General features: G+C 46.3%; 1 protein-coding gene across 1 annotated transcript in view; it reads left to right on the top strand.

Moving 5' to 3' along the window:
• The window catches only part of THSD1 (thrombospondin type 1 domain containing 1), a 36,926-nt gene extending 21,175 nt beyond the window's left edge, over nt 1-15,751 (top strand). Inside the window, exons 4-5 of the mRNA XM_075562886.1 lie at nt 3,312-3,470; nt 10,091-15,751. Of these exons, the coding sequence (XP_075419001.1) occupies nt 3,312-3,470; nt 10,091-11,493 (1,562 nt within the window). The 3' untranslated portion in view covers nt 11,494-15,751. The remainder of the gene's footprint in view (nt 1-3,311; nt 3,471-10,090) is intronic.
• Nucleotides 15,752-16,191: the final 440 nt, after the last annotated feature.

Consider the following 16,191-nt stretch of genomic DNA (forward strand, 5'->3'; position numbering starts at 1 on the left):
CTTGCTATCTGCCATTTCCAGCACTCTTCATTTCTTTGTGTAGTCCAAGTTTTTATCTTGTTTCATATTCCTTCTCCCTGAAGTTTTTGTAAATTTTCTTGCAGTAAAGGCCCCTTCAGTTTTTGTTTTTCTGAAGTATTTTCCTTCTTCTTTTTTCTAATAGTTTTATGGATAAATATATATATATATATATATGTCATATCCTTCCATAGTTAAGTTGCTTTACAAAAGAGTGTGTGTACATCAACACAATCAGTTCTAATGCACGTGCCCCCTCCCCATCTTCTTTATTTGCTTCTCAGTTCCCTTCAAACCACCCCCCACCCACTTCCCCAATCCCCGATAAGATATTACATCAAAGAGTAGCTCTTCGCATCCACTCTTCCTGTGCTTTATAAACTGGGAAACAGAGCAGAAACAAATAATGAAAACAAAACAGGAAAAAGGGGGGTGGGGAGAAATATGAGAAGCCAGAGAGAAGATTTCTGTCTTGGAACAAGGGAGAAATACTTAAACCTAGAGCAAATTCAGGACGGGTTAAAGGGCAATCAGCGGACCAGGTATCACATTACCATCAGTCCATCCACCATAATCAAGTTTACAATCACCTCCGTCCGACATGAAAGCTGCTCGTGTCCCTTGGTTGTGGTCAGAGAGCTCGTCTGAACAGGTGCTCTGCAGGAGGAGTTTGGGCTCCCGATCTTCTTCACAGCCTTCTAGAAATTGGGTGTTCACCTTTTAAGCTCGGATCCTCTTCCCGTCGTCATATTTGGATTTTGTTATTTGTCATCCTTGGATTCCTCTTCATTTTTGAAAGATATTTTCATTGATGGCAGAATTTGGGATTGACAATTTTTTGTTGTGTGCTCTCCCCACCTCCCCCCCTCCGACTTTGGCAATATCACTCAATTGTCTTCTGGATTGCATACTTGCTGACAAGAAGTCTGCTGAAATTCTAGTCTTCATCTGTATGTGATGTGTTTTTATCCCCACTTCTCCACTCCACCTGCAAGATTTTCTGTTAGTTGTGGGATTTTAGCAGTTTGAATGTGGTTTACCTCAGTTCCTGGTTATTGTTTGTCCGCATTTTTCTGCTTAGTGTTTCCTGAGTATTGTGGTGTTTTTCATTAATTTTGGAAAATGTTTGGCCACTCTTCAAATATTTTTTGTCCTATTTTCTCACATTTCAGTTACAAGAATGATAGACTGATATTATACTACAGCTCTTATATATATATATTATATACAGCTTTTATACATATGTATATATATGTATATACATATGTATATATATTTGGTGTCTGTTCTACTTTATACACTCATGTTTTTTCTTGTTGGTTTTCAGTTTGGGTGACTTCTGTTGACTTGGATTCAAACTTACTGGTTTTTGTTTTTCTCAGTTGAATTGTTTATTGACTCAATGGAAGGTATGCTTCATCTTTGTCACCTGGCCCTTTTCTAACATTTCTACTAGATTTTCTTTAGGCTCTGAATCTCTCTTGGATTTTGCATGTGTTCATGCCTGTTGGTCTTCTTTTCCATTCAAGTCTTTAACACAGTGGTTGCTGTTGTTGTTGGGTGCCCTTGAGCTGTTTCTGACTCATAGTGTGGCCTTTTGTACAACAGAACAAAGCTCTGCCACCAATGCCAGCCTCACAGCTGTTACGCTTGAGCCCATTGTTGCGGCCACTGTGTCCATCCGTCTCAGGCGATCTTTCTCTTTTTAACTGACCGCCTACTTTACCACGCATGATGTGCTTTTCCAGGAATACATTTTCATCACAGCTATTTAAAATTCTACATAGGATAGTTCTGCTATCCGGATCATATCTCTTGATTACTTTGTATCTTGAAAATAATTTTTTTTCTTTTCTTTTGAAGGCCTGATAATTTTTGGTTGCAAGCTAGACATCTTGTTATACCACTGAGTTATAAATGCTATGAGCCGGAATCGAATTGTTCGGAATTTGGCAGTAAGTGCCTGAGCCCTGTCTTTCCTTCGAGAAACTGCCTTTCCTTGTTAGGTGGTAGGCCCTCAGCATTCTGAGGGGCTCTAGAAAGAATAAGATTTTACACAGCACTCAACCTTTTCTTGTGGAAAGGTTGGAGCAGCATTCTCCTTTTTAAAAGACCATTTTATCAGAGGCTCTTACAACTCTTATAACAATCCATACATCAATTGTATCAAGCATATTTGTAGATACATTCCCAACATTTTCTAAATATTTACTTTCTATTTGAGCCCTTGCTATCAGCTCTTTTTTCCTTCTCTCCCCCTCCCACCCTCGTGACCCTGTGGTAAATAATAAATTATTATTACTTTCATATTTTACACTGACTGCTGTCTCCCTTCCCCCACAGTTTCTTCCCCACCTCCTCTCCCCACATTCCCTCTACCCTCCTGGTATCTCTACTCCCATTTCTATTCCTGAGGGGTTTATCTGACCTGGATGCCATGTGTCATGAGCTCTTATCTGGACCTGTGTACATAGTGGGGGGTGAGGATGCCTCAGGGAACTAGAGGAATATTCTGTGTTTCATTGGTGCCATACTGTGCTGTGGTTGACCCATCCCTTCCTTGCGACCCTTCTGTGAGGGGATGTCCCATTGTCTACAGATGGGCTTTGGGTCTCTGCTGACCCACCCTTATTCTCAACAATATGCTTTTTTGTTTATTTGGAATCTTCTGATGCCTGTTACCTGATCCTGTTGACACTTTATGATCGCATAGGCTGGTGTGCTTCTTCCATGTGGGCTTGTTGCTTCTTTGCTAGATGGCCACTTGTTTAACTTTAAGACCCCAGACGCTATATCTTTTGATAGCCCGGTACCACCAACTTTCGTCACCACTTTTGCTTGTGCACCCATTTTGTCTTCAGTCATTGTTCACAGAATGCTGGGTTGATACAACAAAGTGTTCTTGCTTTGAGGGAGGGCTTGAACAGAGGCCCAAAGTCTATCCACTTCCTCAGTGTATTGCCATATAAATATGTGCCTATGCCAATACCTCTTTTTATGAATTAATATATTTACATAAGTGCACATCTATGTTTGCATCTCTAGCCATAGCTTTTTTTCCTAGGTCTTTCCTCTGTTTCCTTTTACCTTCCTCCTTTCCCACCCTCATGCTCACCCTTCATCTGCCTCTTAGTAATTCCTCTCCACTACATGCTGGGGAGTAGCATTCTTGTCCAGCTTTCCACCGTTTTGCCTGACTCTTCAGGTTTGCGCCCTGCTTCCACATTTGGGTGCAGTTAAAAATACTGATTCTCCAGTGAGTTCCCGGTAAAAGTATGATTATGTCCTTGCAGAAACCTGGGGGCTGTGGCAGCCGTGGAGCCAGTGCAGCACCTCCTGTGGGGACGGTGTCAGAGAGCGTCGCCGCACGTGTCTTACGTCCTTCCCCTCCAGACCTGGCTGCCCTGGAATGTCCTCAGAGACCTCCCTTTGCTCCCTGGAGGACTGTCATGGTACGTATTCTCCCTTCCTTCAGGAGCCCTGCCTCAGAGGCTCCAGCCGAGGGACCAGCAGGCCTGGGCCTGTCAGATGTCAGAAACAGACTCAGACCCACCTGCTGGTGCTGTTGGCCGTATTTGGGCTCGTGCAGTGTGTCTCAGACTGGATGCCACTGGGGAGAACACCATGGTGGTGACAGGGAAAGTAGACAGTGGAAGTAGGCAGTGGGGACAGGAAATAAATGCTTATGTAGAGTTTTGTATGAAAGATCTAGACACCAGTTTTTTTAAAAAATACATTTAAAAATGAGGTTATTGTTTGCCCATGACTTTTTCCCTCTGTTATTTCTTCTTCCTTTACTTTCCTGTCACCAAAACTAAGTAATTCAATAAATACATTCAAAGATTTTTCTGGATATTCTCCCCATCAGTCCAAAGCAGTCTGAGGTACCACATGATTTGTCAAGTAGGTCAAGATACCCTATCTTATGCTGTGGGTGACCTGAGGTTTAGGCTTTCCTGCACCCTCTCCTCCCCTCTGTACACCGGAAAGGGCCCCGTGCGGAGATTGCTTTTTGCCATCCCCAGGGCTGCCTTTGCCATCATCCTCAAGGCCTCTTCAAGACAAACATTCGTAGATATTAAAAAATAGGGAGTCTTTGATGTTCTGGGTCCTGACCATGGGCCGTCAGGTCTGTTTCCGTTGACGAAGCTCCTCCCATTCGTTTCCTTAGGTGATGGCGAGTCATCTTTGTACTCCCTCACACTTCGACCCACCTCCTGCTGCACCACGCAGCTCCTCAGTAGTTCGCGGGCCTTTGCTCTGGTGCTGACCTTCCAAGTTCTTTTCCAAGTCCAGCCTTCACCCACTGTCTAATTCTAGGTTTAAAAAAGGCATGAGTCATTCATCCCTTTGGCCCTGGAGGATTTGGGACACTTGGCTGGTGCTGGCTCTCAGAGCGCCTGCTAGCCACATCCCCAAGCAGGTGGCAGCATCTCAGCTCAGCCCCCACCTCTGCCTCAACAGCCCCTTTAGGTATCTCCTTTTTTCAACCAGTGCCAGGCCTTGTGCCCTCCACGCCAGCACTGGCCTGACATCTGTGAGGACCCTTCTCTCTCCTGTTTTTCTTCTTGTGTCAAACCCATGGCTGACTCCCTGGGGGCCTCACCCTGCTGGCCTGACCCTACATCCATTCTTTCTTCAATTCTATCTTGCACTGTTTTCTAATACTTTCTTCTGTCTGATTTTTTTCCTTTTAAAGAAGTCCCCTCATTTTTTTCTTTCAACAGTTCTGTTGGCACTTCATCCACGCGTCATGCAATTCAATCATGCAATCATCTCAAGAAGAGTTATACAGTTACCACCAGGATCCATTCTAGAACAGGTTCTTCTTCCTTGGACTCATTATTTGTGCAGTTATTATTTTTTCAATGCTGGCAAAAATATGCACAACAGAACATTCGCCAATTCAACCACCTCTACCTGTATCATTCAGTGCCATTGATTATACTCTTCATGTTGTACAACCATTATTGACATCCCTTTCATTTTCTTTCTCCATCCCCTTTCTCTACTTCCTTTCTTGTGTATCACTTCCTTCAAACATGCCTTGTCTTCTCCTTCCCACATTACATTCCGGTGTTCTCTCTCAAGTGCCATAGTACGCAATGAATTTACAAAGCAACTGCCACTTCCTTGTACTACGCGTTTGTGTTCCTTTTAGAGCAAAGGTACCGTATATACCCGAGTGTAAGCCAACCCGAATATCAGTCGAGGCACCTTATTTTACCACAAAAACTGCCTTAAAAAATGGGCCGAAAACTTGGCTTATACATGGCTATATACAATAATGTAATTCCTTAGGCTTTACGAGGAAAAACTTTCTCCCAAGAACCAGGGAAAAAATTCTTCTGTACTGTTCTTTTAAAAGTGACAAAAATTAATGAATTGCTCTGTGCCAGCACTTTAAAGGCATCACCTCATTTAAGCTTCACAGTAACTCTACCAGACAGTTACTGTTATGCTGGCCTGAGATCTTGAGGGAAGTATTTTTCTGCTCTTTCTTTTTTAAAATCACTTTATTGGGCGCTCAGACAACTCATCACAATCCACCCATCTATCCATTGTGAAAAACACATTTGTACATTTGTTGCCATCATTTTCAAAACATTTTCCTTCTTTGAGCCTTTGGTATCAGCTCCTCATTTTTCTCCCTCCCCCCTTCCCCCATTTCCCCCCTTCATAAACTCTTGATAATTTATAAATCATTAATATTTTTTCATGTCTTACACTGAGTGATGTCTCCCGTCACCTACTTTTCTGTTGCCTGTCCCCCTGGGAGAGGGTTATATGTAGACCATTGTGATCGGTTCTCCCTTTGAGAGAAGCATTTTTCTTAAAAATTTTTTAAATTTATTTTTCTGGACATTTTTATATCTTACTCACTGAACTTAACAATATGTCTCACAATGAACCAAATAAAACTGTTATTTTTCATAGACCAGAAAGGGTTGAAACCCAGCAGATGCATTTAGTGTAGCTAACTATGTATACATAGAGTGTTTGGGGTCAGTTTATAGATCTTTTTCTCATTCCCATTATGGCAGGCATTTTTCTAAGTGGGACACAGAAAGCTTAAGTGACCTGCCCAAGATCATTTAGCTAGTTAGCAGGGAGCTTACCTAGAAATACTCTGTGGGAGAAGATGAGGCTTTCTACTCCTGTAAAGAGTTACAGTCTCAAAAACCCACAGGGGCAGTTCTACCCTGCTCTATAGAGTTGCTATGAGTCAGAATTAACTGAATGGCAGTTGAGTTTGACTTTGTTTTGTTTTTCTAACTTAGAAATGACTCCACGTGAAACTTTTAGCTTAAATACTTTGCCTTTAAGTTCAGGCCATTCTGGCGTTCTAGAAGGATCAGCGTCCTGGAATTAGCAATTATTCATGGGAAATATGATAGTTTGGGCATCTGAGTTTTGGATATTTTGTGGGAACTAGAAACGTTTACATGATACATTCGCAAGCAGGCTGCTTTACAGACATCTTTACTTGTCGCCAAAATGGTCTCAGAAATACAGTGAAAATCCCTCACAAGGGTTCACTTCATCCCACCCAACCGCGTTTCCACTTCTTGGTAATGCAAATATCTGTTTGCAGGCTGCTGAGCACTAGGAAGGGAGTCTCCTTCCCTGCAGGTCAAAAGTAAAAAAAATCACAGCGTCCCTATTGGGCAGGGTACTCTCGCCTGTTTCCTGGAGTAGAAAACCCTGTTTTACTCCCTCGGAGAGGCTGGTGGTTTCAACTGTGGACTGCAGCCCCGCTCATGAACACTTCACCCCCAGGGTTCCTACTGCTGTAGCTCAGGGCCGGGTATGGTGGGCCCTCAGGCAGTAAAACGGCCCTCAAAATCACTAACACTGTTAGGTTTCTGGAGTGGGTTGTACCTCGGTTTTTTGCTTGACACAATGAAAGAATTCACCACGAAGCACGTTTTGTAATCCAAGTGAGTTTTTATGAAGGGAAGGACAAGCTTCAGGTTTTATAATCGCAAAAGGGTACAGCTATTTCTGGAAAGTGTGCCAAGCTGTGCGGAAGCTGCGCGCGTGCACACACACACACGCACACGCACACAGAAAAGAACACCCACACTTGCGGAACTGGGGAATCCCGGCACCAAGAGAACAAGAGAATGTATTGGCACGCATCCCCTGCCTTTATTCTACATCCTGCCTCCTGTCTGGGAGAGGCGTGGTTGAAGGCATTGGTCGATTCCATTAGCTGAGTTTGGGCCCACCTGTGTGATGTACCTGTCAGGTGTGCCCAAGGTATTGGTTTTACCTGGATCCAGTGGGCTTGTGTCTGAGCATGCTCAGTTCTGGGTTTCACCATAGGTGTCCAATGGCTGCCTGATTTCTTCCCAACCCTTCTATGTGGGCCTTTGCAGGCACTGGGGAGACAACCCCACTTGTCCCTAACTCTAGCTACCTAACCAGACCAGCGAACGTCATAGCCTCACCCAAGAGAAGCAGTTCCAGCCATCACAGTAGGGTGAGTTAATTGACCAAATATCGCAGGCTAATTTTGTATGGCCCACAAATGATGTGATCAGTATCGGAATGACCTTTGGAAGGAAAAAGGTTCCCCCACCCCTGCTTGTAGGTGAAGGAGCGAAGAGACAGGATGAGGCTGAAATGGATGAGGCCAGCCGTTCGGAGCTTTTCTCCAGCCATGGTTCTTAGGGAGTCGGCGAGAGTCCCTAAATATATGACTCCTTTTTATCAGCTTGGCTGGCAGAAGATAAGGCGGCAGGAAAAAGTGAGTGAGAGACAAAAATCCAACTGGCAGTTGAAGTTTTAAGATTGCCGAAGAGGCTCAGCTGCCCACAGTGGGAGGGTTTCATAGGTCGTGTGCACCAGCCTGCTGAACTCTCAAGTTCCCCCGGTTGGGGTAGTGAGGAGGCCTGGTAGGATGCGGCTGCTACAATGATTGACAGACTGTCTGGCGCTTGGTAGAGGATAGTGTTGAAAGGTGACAGAGTGTGTTTCAGGCAGTAGACAGTAGAAGTTCAACTTGAAGGCCAAGGTATTCTGGTTGGAATGGCACTCAGGGATGAAGAGATTGCAGACCCTGTTTATGTTTGAATGGAGCATGTGGAACAGGGCTTCCACCAAAGGAGGTGGAAGGAAAGCTGAGTCGAAGGGCACTTCCAGGCCCAGATGAAGGATGTTGAATTTGGTTATTTCGTGTCCCATCAGGAGCAGGCAGGTAAAGGGAGCAGGAGCTGAGGAGGATGGGCCCAGGTGAAGCAGAGTGGGTAGTGAAAGCCAGTAGGGGACAAAGAGATCAGGCAAGTGACTCGAAGACCTTGAAGTCTGGACAGCGACCAAGGAGGGAAGAGGGAACATGTGGCAGGATTAATTTAAGATTTCCAGATGTTTGGGGGCCCCAATAGGCTGAGGCCCAGGTGGTGTTGTATCTTGAAACACTTTGAGAGAGCAGGAAAGCAGAAAAGACAAAGTAACACACAATAGGACAGAAAGGTAGGAAGGGGCTCAGATCGCATCAGGAAGACTGAGCAAGCCCAGGCTTCAACATGGAGCATAGGTAGTTTTTGGATATAAGGAGGAAATGAGCTGCATGCATTATATTGCCCAAAGTCGTAGTTTTCATTGGTTGTTACCTCTTGATATGCATACATTTAGACATTTCAAGTTTTTCACCTATTAAGAATTTCAGAAGGTGCATTTCAAGGTACATTTAACCATTAATCAGTAAAAAACAGACCCACTGCCATAGAGTCTATTTGGAATCATAACGACCCTATGGAGCAGTGGTTCTCAACCTTTCTAATGCCAGGACTCTTTAATACAGTTCCTCATGTGGTGACCTCATATATGGGCGTTTCTGCATGTGGGCAGACCTGCCTGGAGACGGATGTGAAAAGGTCATTTAACCCCCCCCCAAAGGGGTCACGACCCACAGGTTGAGAACTGCTGCTATAGCGTTTCTGAGCCTGTAAATCTTTATGGGAGCAGACAGCCTTATCTTTCGCCCATGGAGCAGTTGATAGGTTTGAACTGCCGGCTTGGAGGTTAGCAACCCAATGCCTAACCCACAGCACTACCAGGGCGCCTTTAACTAGTACACATTCATTCACTCACTACCGTGGAGTTGATTCTGACTCATGGCAACCCCTAGGGCAGGGCAGAACTACCAGCTGCCACAGTGGTTTCACAGGCAGGCTGTAACACCTTAGGGGAGCAGAAAGGCTCATGTTTCCTCCCATGCAGCAGCTGGCGGGCTCCAACACTGACCTTTTATAGCAGGCCACCAGTCACCTGCCATGCCACCAGGACTGGACTCCTTTCAACTAGTCCTAGTCCAGGTTAAATGATCCAAGGTCAAAGTCTTCATTTTTATCTTGAACGGCTCTGCCTGCAGCTTCCGTGTAGAAACCCTGAGATACATTTCCTCAAGTGACAATGCTGTGGGGGTGGCGAGTGGGGGAGACCGCAGGAGCTAGTGAGCTCCAGAGCCCCCTCCATGGTGGAGAATGTGGCTCCTCACGTCCTGCGGTGTTTTCCCGTCACTGAAACGTCATTTGGCTGTATGCCGCCAGCAGAGAGGCATACTTCGGTCCTGACATCCTCCTTTGCCCAACCTTCCAATTGCTAACCAGTGTTTCCCAGGGTGGGCGGTACCGCTCCTCGCTGGGGGTGGGGGTTGGCGCGCTGGAATGATGGGGGCGGGCTACAAAAGCAGATACCTACACTTGATCCTGGATTCTGTGCGATAGCACAGAGTTGTGCACTGGGGATCAGGGTGTACTGTGAAATTTTCTGAAAAGAGGGCAGTCGGTCAAATAAGTTTGGGGACCTCTGTGCTGGCTACTGAGAACCAGCCACTCTGAGGAAATGGTACCTACCGAGTTATTTAAAAGGTCATTTTATGGGGGCTCTTCCAACTCTTGTAACAATCCATAGTCAGTTGTATCAAGCATATTTGTACGTCGTACATTGCCATCACTTTTGTAGACACTTTCTATTGAGCCCTTGGTATCACCCCCCCCACCCCTGCGACCCCTTGATAAATGATAAATTGTGTTCTTTTTCTTTCTTCTTATTTTGTTGGTAGTCATGCAGCCATCCAGCCCAACTCTTCTTCCGCCCCAGGGCCCCGTGAAGCCCAACAACATGGTGACGGTCACGGGGATTTCCCTGTGCTTGTTCATCATCGTGGCCACCGTGCTGGTCACGCTGTGGAGGAAGTTCGGCCGGGCTCCCCGGTGCAGCGCGCCCGCGCGGCACAGCTCCATCCACTCCCCGGGCGCCCGCAAGAACTCGGACGAGGAGAACATCTGCGAGGAGCCCAGCGAGCCGCGGGGCAGCTTCTCGGACGCGGGCGACGGGCCCTGCGGGAGCCCGGGCGACCTGAGCATCCCCCTGACCTCGCGGCGCGGCGGGCCCGCGGGCCCCGAGGACGACGCCTCCGGCAGCGAGAGCTTCCAGTCCAGCGCGCAGAAGATCATCCCCCCGCTGTTCAGCTACCGCCTGGCCCAGCAGCAGCTGAAGGAGATGAAGAAGAAAGGCCTGACGGAAACCACCAAGGTGTACCACGTGTCTCAGAGCCCCCTGACGGACACGGCGCTCGACGCCGCCGCCGGCCCCGCCCCCGCCGCCGGCCCCGCCCCCTTAGACTCGGAGAACCCGGAAGAGGTTGTGGCTGCGGCCAACAAGTTCCGGATCAAGGCTCCGTTCCTGGAGCCGCCCGCGGGCGGCGCGCCTGGAGCCCGCGCCCTCACCAGGCTGGATCTGAGCGTCGCCCAGGCCGGTTGCGCCATCAGCCCCAGCCAGACGCTCATCCGGAAGTCGCAGCTGAGGCACGCGGGCAGCCGAGGGGGCCCGTCGGAGCGGAGCCACCCCAGGGGCTCCCACTTCCGGAGGACCGCGAGTTTTCACGAGACCAAGCAGGCGCGGCCGTTCCGGGAGAGGAGCCTGTCGGCGCTGACCCCGCAGCAGGCCCCCACCTACAGCTCCCGGGCGCGCCCCTGGGAGCCGGCCGGACACAGAGGCCGAGCCCCGAGTCGAGGCCCGCACCTGGGGCCCGAGAAACCGGAGCTCTGCCACGGCGCGGCCGGGACGAGTGGCCTCGGCGGCCCCTTCCCCAAGGCCCACACCCTGGCCCTGCCCACGAGGAAAGCCGAGCTCGGGGATCGCCCGGCCGGAATGGAGAGAACAGAGCCTCACAGGGCTCGGAGGGGACCGTCCCCCAGTCACAGGAGTGTTTCCAGGAAACAGCCTTCGCCCACGTCCCCCAAAGAGAGCTCCCAGAGGGCCAGCCCTCTGAGCCCGCCGCCGCCCGGTAGGAAAGACAAGTGCCAGAGCTTCCCGGCACAGCCCGAGTTCGCCTTCTACGACAACACCTCCTTTGGCCTCACGGAGGCAGAGCAGCGGATGCTTGACCTCCCTGGGTATTTTGGGTCGAATGAAGAGGATGAAACCACCAGCACACTGAGTGTAGAGAAGCTGGTCATCTGAGCCGAGAAACCGCCGGAAACGCGCCACACCGGGAGGGCAATAGCCAGGACTCCTCTGGTTCTCTGGACTATTTTATTTTTATAACTATCTGAATACCAGAACTCATTGCCAACGAGTCAATTCTGACTCCCTTGACTCTATAGACCAGAGTAGAACTGCCCATGTGGGTTTCTGAGATTGTAACTCATCTTTCTCCCGAGGAGCAGCGGGTGGGTCCCAACTGCTGACCTTGTGGTTATCAGCCCAGGGTATAAAAACAGGACACCACCAGGGCTCCTGACAATTTTATACAGTGGGACAGAAGATAGGGGGGAAGTACCTCACAAAGGAGGGCGTGTGCTCCTGAAAAGGAAGTTATTTGTCCTCTGAGCGACTCCCTTTCTTCAGTTTTGACTGGCTTATCACTAATAACAATAAAATTGAAACAAGTAAAACAAGGCTTGGTCTCGCATGTAGGGATGGAAGATAATACATTGCAACTTGTGACTGAAATATTTTGAACACTTGGCAGTTTCCAAATAGAAAGCGAAATATGACTCCGCTCTCCGTAGGATATGGAATAAAGTTAACTTGATAACACAAGTCCTGAGTAAGGGTGTGAGAAATAAGGGTGTAACAAAACACTCCATACGGACAATTCACCAACCTTAAGTATGCTTTTCACATTCAACCATTATCCATTTCCAGATTTTCCCATCACCCTTAATAGAAGCTAAGTGGTCTCCTAAGCATGAAGTACCCACTTTCTCACTCCCTTTTAGCCACCCTTAGATAGTCACTAAGAAGTTTTGGTCTCTTTACATATGCATGTTCCAAATAGATTCTACAACTAACATCTCTTAGCTGAATGCTTTTAAGGCTCGTCTATGTTGCAGCATGTATCAGAACTTTATTTTTCTCTCTGGGCAATGCTCTATTGTGTGCATCATATTTTGTTCTTTCTTATGCCGATGGGCATTTAATCTGTTTCTCCCTTCTAGCTGCTGTGATTTTTGCTGCATGGAACATTCCAAAACCAAACCCACTGTCAGAATCAATTCTGACTCAGACTGACTCTATAGGACAGGGTAGAAGTGCCCCCCCCTGCCCCCCCAGACTTCTTAGTCTGTAAATCTTTATGGGATCAGAAAGCTCCTATAAATGGAATGGCTAATGGGTTTGAATTACTGACTTGATGGTTAGCAGCCCAACGTGTAACCTACAATGCCACCGAGGCTCCTAGTAATGAACATCAGAGCACAGATCTGTTTATGAATTTAAATGCTTTTAATTATAACGACAAAAGAACGTCTTTTACAGGTTCCTTATTTGGCTGATTAATGACCCTTATCAGGCTGCAATGAAATGGTGACATCGCTTGCAAATCCAGAAGAATATTCAGGCCAGAGTTGGATGAAAGCATAGTTCATGATTTAGTTCATGGGCATAGCTCATGGGCAGCCAGGAACCCAATAGCTTGGCACAAAAGGATGTGACTTATTCCCTGGAGAAATGGCACAAGAAACTGATTATTCAGGTAATGAGTCTGATGCAGATCTATCTCCATTCATTGCTGTTCCGAGTACATGTTGGAAAGGTAGCTGCTTAGAAAAGTATGTGGAAAATGGGCAGCAGGTGCAGGCCGGGAGACTGCCTGGCCTTGGTGCCGAGATCGCTCCCCTTGAACCAGGCTGCCAGTGGAGACCCAGCCTGGGGTGGTGTCCCTCCGAACCATGTTCATGTTTAAAGACAGTGCCATCATTTTATTCATGCCTTAGTGTCAGGTCTATGGAAGGTAGGTAGAGCAGATTATGATTTTATAAAGTTTTTTTCTTAATTGGAAGCAAAAGGTAAGAAATAGAAGATATTTTTATAAGTTGAGAATTTCTTGTTATCTTTCTACCACATTTTACAGATGAGAAATTTAAGACTGGGACAGTGTTTGTTTTAGTTTCCTAGTGTTGCTGTCACAAATAGCAAAAGAGGGTGGCTCTGGAGAACAGAGATATGTTTTCTCAACAGTTCTAAAGGCTAAGATTGAAGTTGTCAGGGGTGTCACTTTACTTGGGTAAATGCTCATGGCAAAAGCTGTCAGGATATCAGATGATATTACATTGGACAAATCTGCAAAAGACTTCTTTAAAGTGTTAAAAGCAAAGCCATCACTTTGAAGATTGAGGTGTGCCTAATTTAATGAAGAGGCAGCATATAAGCAAGAAACAGTGGTCTGGAAGGAAGAAGTTCAAGTGGCACTAAAGCAATAACCAAAAACAAGGCTCCAATTGATGGAATACCAATTAAAATGTTTCGACAAACTGATGAACCAGTGGAAGCACTCTATGCTAGGGAATTTGGAAGACAGCTACTTGGCCAGCTGACTGGAAAAGATCCATATTTGTTCAAATTCCAAAGGAAGGTGATCCAACAGAATGTTCAACTTATAAAACAATATCACATGCAAATAAGTTTTTGCTGAAGATCAACAGTTGCAGTAGCCCATTGACAGGGCTACTAAAGGTTCAGGCTGGATTCACAAGAGGATGTGGAACAAGAGATATTGCTGACATCCAATGGATCTTGACTGAAAGCAGATAATGCCAGTAGATGTTTATGTTTTATTGACTCTGCCAAGGCATTCAACTGCGTGCATTGTGACAAACTGGCTGCCTGGAGAAGACTGGGAATTCCAGAATATTCTCTTGCTCTTGGGGAACATGGATCAAGAAACAATTGTGTGAGTAGAACAAAGAAATACTGCAGGCTCTAAAATCAGAAAAGGTGTGAATCAGGGTAGTATCCTTTCACCGTGTTTATAAAGTCAATGGTGTGAGCCAAGGAATCAGAGAAACTGGGTTACATGAAGGCAAATGTTACATTGATTGGAGGAAGGATAATTTGCCTTCAGTGTGCAGATAACAGAGCCTTTCTTGCAGAAAGTGAGGAGGAGACGAAGCTCTCACTGAAAAGATCAAGGACTGTAGCCTTCGGTATGGATTATAACTCAATGTGAAGAAAACCAAAATCTTCACAACTGGACCCCTAGGTAAGGCTGAAGTTCTCAAGGATTTTGTCTTGGTTGGGTCCACAATCAAAGCTCATGGAAGCAACAGTCAAGAGATAAAGCAATGCCTTGCATTGGATAAATCTGCATAAGACCTCTTTAACGTGTTGAAAAGTAAGGATGCTACTCTGAGAACTAAGTGATGCCTGCCTGAGCCCATGGTATTTTAAATCACCTTATAGACAGACATATAAAGTGGACACTGAATGAGGAAGACCAAAGAAGAATCAATACATCTGAATTATGGTGCTGGTGAAGAAAGTATCAATGACTGTCAAAAGAACAAATAAATCTATTTTGGAAGAAGTCCAGCCAGAATGCACCTTAGAAGCAAAGATGGTGAGATTTCGTCTCACATACTTTGGACATGTTGTCAAGAGAGACTGGTCTTTGAAGCAAGACATCATGCTTGGTAGAGGGGCAGTGAAAAAGAGGAAGGCCCTAGATGAGATGAACCAACAAACTGGCTGTAACAGGGGGTTCAAATATAAGAACATTAGTGAAGATAGCCCAAGACTGGCAGTGCTTTATTCTGTTGTACGTAATGTTGCTACGCGTGGGAACCAAGTAGATGACACATAACAACAAAAACAACTCAAGTCTGTGGTATTTTCAATGGATTTATATGCACAGGGAAGCTGAACAATAAATAAGGAAAACCAAAGAAAAATTTATGCCTTTGAGTTATGGTGTTAACAAAGATTGTCTGATATACCATGAGCTGTCAGAAGAATGAACAAATCTGTCTTAGTAGAAGCACGTTCAGAAGCTTCCTTAGAAGTGAGGATGTTGGGGCTGGCCCCAATCCCAACTGTGTGGACAACGACCCCTCCCCCCAGGATAATTTACTTCAGAAGACAGCACTGAAGCTACAGCTCAGGAAGAGGGACATGTATGGTCAGAGCACGCAGGAGCAAATGGAGGGGGAGGAAGAGAGAGTGGAGCCCAACAAGCCTTGAGGACTATAACCTTGCTCAGAGCAGCCAGTGCACAGAGAGGACCATAGGACCAGCCCCACTATGAGACATGACATCCCTCACTGACCCATAGCCCTATGGGGACAACACTGGAGACAGTGTGGGAATTGTGCCTGATCTAACCCTACCACACCGAGGAGAAACACTAAAGGCATGCAACAGAACAGCAAGGGGAGCAGAGCAAGAAAGTCCCAAGGGAATACCAAAAATAGACTTTGGGCCAGGGTGTCATAGCACCCCATCAGATTCAACCGGAAAATACTCCTAAAGGTCAACAAACAGACCTTGAACTATTTCCAGACTTTTCTTATTTTTGTTATTGGTTTTTTGTTGTTGGTTTCCTTTTATTGCTTTGTTTTGCTCTGTCTTGTTTTTTTGTGTGCATATTATTATCTCTGCAGGTCTATCTAGATAAGACAGGTGGGATAAACAATTTGGAGGAGAAAATAATGGGACCGATGGTTGGGTGGGGGATATGGGAGAGAGGGAGGTGTGGGAAGGGAAGTGGGTGTTAATAAACCCAAGAACAAGGGAACAAGTGATCCAAAATCAATGGCAAAGAGGGTGTAGGAGGACTGGTAGGACTTGATCAAGGGCAATGTAACCGAGAGGAATTACTAAAACCCAAATGAAGGCTGAGCATGATAGTGGGACAAGAGGAAAGTAAAAGGAAATAGAGGA

This window comes from Tenrec ecaudatus, chromosome 11 (genome assembly GCF_050624435.1).
Source record: "Tenrec ecaudatus isolate mTenEca1 chromosome 11, mTenEca1.hap1, whole genome shotgun sequence".
Lineage (NCBI taxonomy): Eukaryota > Metazoa > Chordata > Mammalia > Afrosoricida > Tenrecidae > Tenrec > Tenrec ecaudatus.